Raw genomic sequence first — 6,655 nt, 5'->3', positions numbered from 1 at the left:
GGCTCTGGATTCCCACATGGTCAACGGCATTTCAAGTCCCAGACTTGGGAGCTTGAAAATCACTTTGGATGTGAGTACACACGTGCCCAAAATCCCAAGAGGAGAATGGAGGGGAAAGGATTGCAGTGTGGCCATCTCCTCACCAAGGGCTAATTTCTCACTTTTCCTCTCTCTCTCTCTCTCTCTCGCCCAGGCGAGCACACATGCCCTATGGCAAAAACCTAAGGGTGGGCGGGGTGGGGGGAAGAAAAAGAAAAATATTTGTAAAGCTATTTAAAATAGGTTTTATGACTAGTAATAAAAAAAGCAGCCACAAATTATGTAGATAATTTCTGTATGGCTCATATTAAAATTATTGGCGTTCAGCAGAAATGGCAAACATATTTTCCTTTGCCATTTAGGAAAAAAAGAATCCACTTCCCTATTATAAAAAGAAGTTATGCAACACAAATTAGTAACATTATATTTATTTACAATCAGTTTCTCAACTAGAAAGTCTATTAAAGAACAGCAAATATAACTCCTTCCTGTTACAGATCAGAAAGCTATTGAATTCTGAATTCCATAGAACTAGATCTGTCAATGCCCCGGACAAGCTTGTTTATTTTCTTTTTTAAAAATCCTGCTTCCTTCCAGTTGCTTGATGTAATATCTTTATGCTGCTGTAATAAAAAAAAGCTTGTATTATAGCTAAAAAGGGTGTTTTAAATACGGTGAAGATTTTCTCTCAATATCAGGAATTAATGGAAAACTTAAATTTTTTACTCCATAAAGGAAAAAATTTTATTGGGTATAATAGATCAAAATAGATTATTATAAACTAGAGTAGCAACAATATATAATTTTAGGTAAATCACAGCAATAACTTCACTTATTTGTTGTTTTTAATAAGAATAACAAAAAATAATCAAAAGAATAATTTTAACAAATATGTTGGGGCAAAGAACTAATTCTACCTATACATTTCATTTCTCACTAAAAACAATGATAGTTTTCAACCATAACAAAGAATATTCCTTTTTTAAAAATTATTATTATTTATTTATTCAGTCAGAAAGAGACACACACACACACACACAGAGAGAGAGAGAGAGAGAGAGAGAGAGAGAAAGGGACAAAGGAAGCCACCAGGTCCGGGACTCGAACCGTGGTTGGCCATGTGGGAGTGTCCAGCACCTTAATCACCACGCAACCAGCTGGTCCCCAACAAAGAATATCCCTTCTGATACAGCCCTTCTCAGCTCTTTCCAGTCTAGTAGAAACAATAGGACATGGGGGCTGGCAGGTGATGTGGTGGTTAAGGGCTCTGGACTCCCACATAGCTGACTATAGTTTGAGTCCCAGACTTGGTGGCTTGTTTTCTCATTCTCGCTCTCTCACTCTGTTCCTCTCTGGTTAAGTTAAAATAAGTAAATAAATAAAGTTAAATAAAATAATTCTTAAGAAAAAAGAAAGAAACAAAAGGACATGAAAACAGTGAACTCACCATGTAGAGTTTAGCCATTTTCCTGTTACTTATGTCTGCTATGGTATCATCATCATCATCTCCATCAGGAAGCTCTGGCTTTTTCCCTAAAACCTGGAAACATGTGCACAATGAATGAAAGAAAAAGACCTCTCAGTAAAGGATACAGAATTAAGAAAATAGTAAATTCTTAATACCTTACATTGATAAAGACATCAATTATAAAGTATTAGCAATTAAAACAATAAGGGTCAAACATTTCTCTTCAATTCATACAGCACAGTCCTTTCCCCATGAGTCAAATCAATCAATGGCATCAAGTAAAGAGGGGCTGCTGGTGATAGGACTCAAAGAAAGTAAAATCTCAAATTCGAAAGCATAGGTTTCTTTATTGTTGAAAACTAGCAGGAATCAATTAAAATAGAATTTGTAAGCTCAGTTCTACAACAGAAATAGTCTAGATTTTATTAATTTATTATTTATTTATCTTTTTTTTTCTTTTTTTTTTGGGGGGGGGGAGAGATTTTCACTGTAGGGCGCGTGCGCTCGCCAGACAGACAGAGACATAGAGACAGAAAGCAAGAAATCACCCCCGAGGGGGGATGGTCACACCGCAATCCCTTCTCCTCCATTCTCCTCTCGGGATCTTGGGCATGCACGCACATGCACCAGGCGTGAGTTTTAAGCCACCGGGTCCGGGACACGAACCGCGGTCGACTACGTGGGAATCCAGCGACATAGCCATTACGCTAACTGCTGGTTCCCATTATTAATTTATTATTATGAGGACTTGGATTGAAATTATTATTTGAGGATAAAACACTACTATTATTATCACTATATTACAAGATACATAAAGTATAAGGTTTTTTTTGAGAGTTTTTTTTTTCTTTTCTCGTTTTCCGTCTCTCTGTCTCTCTCTGTCTTTCTGGCCAGAGAGAGACAGAGAGACAGAAAGTGAGAAATCACCCCACCCTGGGGGGGTGGCCATGCCGCGACCCCTTCTTTTCCATTATCCTCTTGGGATCTTGGGCACATATGCACACGTGCCTGGCATGAGTTTAAGCCGCTGGGTCCAGGACTTGAACCACGGTCGAATACACGAGAGTCCTGTGACATAGCCATTGCATTAACTGCTGGTCCCAAGTATAAATTCTTTATGATCATAATCCTGCTTTGATCTTACTTTGTTCTTGACACTGAGAATAATGAATAGGACATAGTAGATGTTCAATAAGTATTTGTCAAATGAAAGAATAAATGTATTTATCTTTTCTTTGCATGTATAATGCAATCCCAAAACTCAAGTGTATGGTAGAAAATACATTTGATGCTACTTTGAATATCTTTATATTAAAATCCATAAAATATGTCTATAAGCACCTTAATTAATTCATTAAATTAACTCACACAAATGCCATAGAATGCTAAGGAGAAGAATAAAAATATAAACTTATTTTAAATAATATAATTTCATAACAATATAGCTGTAAATTTAAGTTTAGAAAATGCAAAGAAGGTACTCATTTAGATCCCATATATAATAAAATATAGTAAGTTCCTTGCACAATGTGTTCTATAACCAGCATTCCTTTGCGACTCTTCTGTTCAGTAGAGAGTCACCTGAAGTGCACATGGGAAAACTACTCAAGACACAGATTTGAGTTAAGAGGGAGAGGTAGAGGGAGAGGCCATATCAGGTATCTGTCTTCTAAGCCTCTCTCCTCCTCTGTATTTATTAGGGCAAAGGAGGAACAAAAGTTATTTTTAGAGAAAGTTGCTTCTTAGAGAATTAGTAAGATAAGGGAAGTTCCTGACAGGCTGGTTTCAGTATCGATAAGGGGGCGTATGGCTAAATGATGCCAGAGGCTGGAGAGAATACCTTGGAGTTTGGAGAACACATTTAACATGTTTATCAAATTACACATCCATCTAATGGCCTTCAATCGTTTTCGAGCAGGAAGGCATAATAACATTGGTTATTGTTCGCCCTTTTCCTTATATTCAGAGTTCATAAATCCAAGGTGTTTTAGAAGCATGGCATTTCTGCTGTTCCCTAACATTCCTTATAATTTACAGTATTGAAATATGTACTACCAAATATCAGACAATATAAATATACATAAACCTAATCCTTGTGTGAGTAGAGTACAGTCTTGAGTTTAGAAAAGTGTCAAAGAGGGGCCAGCAGCTGGCATGGTGGTTGAGGCACTGGACTCCCACATGGCCAACTGCAGTTTGAGTCTTGGGCCCTGTAGCTTGCTTTCTCATTTTCTCTCTCTCTCTCTGTGTCTCCCTCTGATCAAATTAAAATAATGATAATGAATACAATTAAATAAGCAATTATTTTAAAAAAATATCAAGAGAATTTATCTCCTCAGGAAATATGCCTACCCTTTTGTTTACACAGTGACTGAATGAAACCTTTCAGTTATGCATATTAAATGACTGTAATACAGTTTTACATTTTTGCTAAAAGTGAGATTTAGTAAAAAATGAAAACAGTTGCAACCAAAACCTTTTATCAAAAATATTTTTATTTTGGTAGAAGTACGTATAGCTTATAAAAGCCTGAAAGGTCTTTTCATAAATCTTTTTGTGATTTTATTCCAACCAAGACAGTAAGTTGGCATAAACAATTTAGGTTTCAGGCACATCTAATTCTTAGAAGTCTTCTAGAGGGACCATCAAGTCTGGGATTTAGGACTCATTCTAATTTTAAGAAAATAATTCATATATTAGCCAGGTATCTTAATTACCCTCTGAAAGGATTGAAGTTTAATTGGGAATTGAACCCAAGGACTTTACTGAAAAAAAGGCTTAACTCCACGGGTAGGGAAATGCTGTATATTGTTAGGTATCTAAGGATCATTTTCTTTCTTGCCAGAGGGCACATGTCCTCACCAGAGATAGAGGGAGAAAGCACCCCCACACCACCATGGGGCATGGTCACGGTGCAATCCTTTCTCCTCCATTTCTCCATCCTGTCAGGATTTGAGGCATGCACTAACACATGTCTGGTATATTCTAAATTGTCGCGATTTACACCTCCATTGGCTATGTGGATCTGGCTCCCTTAACCAGTAAAGACCAACCCCTGTTTGTACAACTTTTGTCAATCATATAACAGTAAAACTAGGAAAAAACTTTAAATGTTAGAAAATAAAAAAAAAGATATATAGCTTGTATCTAGTTCACTGTTCTCGCATAGTAGCTGGGTAACTTAGAATCATTCTAGATGATTCTAAATTGGGTGCTTATTATAGGGCACCAAAACTCCTCTGTCTGGATCCCAACCCCTCCAGAGACTGCATGTTAAGTTCCCTAAGTTAATTCCCTGCCAAGAATCTTCCTCCAATCAGGCTGACATTTTTGGTTGTTCCTGTGGGAGCCATGTTCGTTTCTTCCCTGGGCTTTACCTAATGCTGGATATAATTTCTAGATAGGTTGACTAGAGGTGGCAGAAGCAAAACTGAGCAATTATTATTTGGCCAGTTCAGCTAATTATAATTAATAAAGTAATAGTTACTGCTTGTTGAATGTCTACCATGAGTAACACACCATTATCAGGAACTTTAGTCACATATCATTTTATTTTTATAAGAGCTCTTACCAACTAGATAACCTGTTACCCTCATTTCACAGAAAAGATCACTTACGCTAATAAAGGTTAAGTGATGATTTCATAGAACTGTTGAGAGTTGAGGCTGAGATTCTTATGGATTCCTTTAGTACCATTTTAACAATTTTTTGCATGCTTCTTAAATTAAAAAAAAAATGGCCAACACTCTGAAATGGGCAAAACAATTATATCTATGGATTGTATCTAGGGGATCTTTCTGGTAGCCTCACACTGAGGTGATCCAGACTTTCCTTTGAATAATTTTCCAGTTCAATAGAAGATTTCTGGCAGTAAATAATCTTTATTCATGGAGAAATGCACAAGATTTTGTCTGGTGGAAATGAAACTAATTTCTGCCCAGTGGAAGAGGCTAACTTTACTTCTATTAGCAAATTCCTTTCAACACTGAATGCTCATACATTTCTCTGTTCTTTGGATTCTTTTTTGAAGTAATGATAACATCTTATTGGTTCCCATATTAATAAATGACTTAAATAAAATCTTTGGCATAGGTCATTTTGCATTTGTATGAGATTTATGATTTTACTTCTTTTGAAAGCTATTCTTTAACATCTAGAATATCTTTTATCTGAACCATTGAATTGGAACCTGTTTATGTATTTGTTGCTTTGTATTAGGTCCTACATGTATTCACCTAACACTTTCAAGTGTCATTATATGCCATGCTTATGTATGATCATGTACCTGACATCATTCTAAGCACTTTATATTTATTAAGTTATTATTCCATCTTCATAACAGCCTTATGAGTTGGCATTATCCTATTTTACCCCTTATGAAACAGGCTAATGTCACAAGATCGTGTTAACCCAAGGTCACACAGCTAGTGACAAAGTCAATATTTGAATTATTTCATTTTTTAAGGGACCAGCAGTTAGCGTAATGATTATGTCGCTGGACTCCCATGTAGTCGACCATGGTTTGGGTCCCGAACCCGGTGGCTTAAACTCACGCCAGGTGCATGTGCACGCGTGCCCATGATTCCAAGAGGAGAATGGAGGAGAACTGATTGCTGTGTGGCCATTCCCCCTGGGGGGTGATTTCTCACTTTCTGTCTTTCTGGCGAGCACACACGCCCTATAGCAAAAACCTCTCAAAAATATTTATTTATTTAATTACATTTGTTATTATTATTTTAAAAATTTTTACCAGAGAGAGACAGAGACAGAGAGAAAGGGAAAGTGAGAAAGCAAGCTACCAGGTCTAGGACTCAAACTGCCGTCGGCCATCTGGGAATCCAGTGCCCATAACCACCATGCCACCCGCCAGCCCTAGAGTAGGTGTTCTTAACAAATATGCTGTGCTTCTTCTAGTAGGTACTTCAGAAATTCTTCCCTTAAATCATTTAGACCTTTTCCATGTAGATAGAATAGAAGTTGTTTCATATCAGAGACCACTTTCAATTCTCTTATTCTGATTAGAATAATACTAGCAATTATATTGTGGAGCATGCAATCTATTCACAATAATTATATAGTGTCCTGTCTTCTTTTCCTGATAGGTCTGTTTTCATCTTTCTTCAAACCCTCTTTTTTTTTTTTTTTTTG

At 36.7% G+C, this 6,655-nt stretch overlaps 1 protein-coding gene across 1 annotated transcript in view; it reads right to left on the bottom strand.

Moving 5' to 3' along the window:
• SCIN (scinderin) overlaps window positions 1–6,655 on the bottom strand; it is an 85,259-nt gene that overhangs the window by 29,429 nt on the left and 49,175 nt on the right. The window contains exon 5 of the mRNA XM_006162064.3: window positions 1,487–1,579. Within this exon, the coding sequence (XP_006162126.1) occupies window positions 1,487–1,579 (93 nt within the window). The remainder of the gene's footprint in view (window positions 1–1,486; window positions 1,580–6,655) is intronic.

This window comes from Tupaia chinensis, unplaced genomic scaffold (assembly GCF_000334495.1).
Source record: "Tupaia chinensis unplaced genomic scaffold, TupChi_1.0 Scaffold139677_1, whole genome shotgun sequence".
Classification (NCBI taxonomy): domain Eukaryota; kingdom Metazoa; phylum Chordata; class Mammalia; order Scandentia; family Tupaiidae; genus Tupaia; species Tupaia belangeri.
Note: the sequence above shows the minus strand (reverse complement) of the source record. Positions and strands in the feature narration are given on the sequence as shown.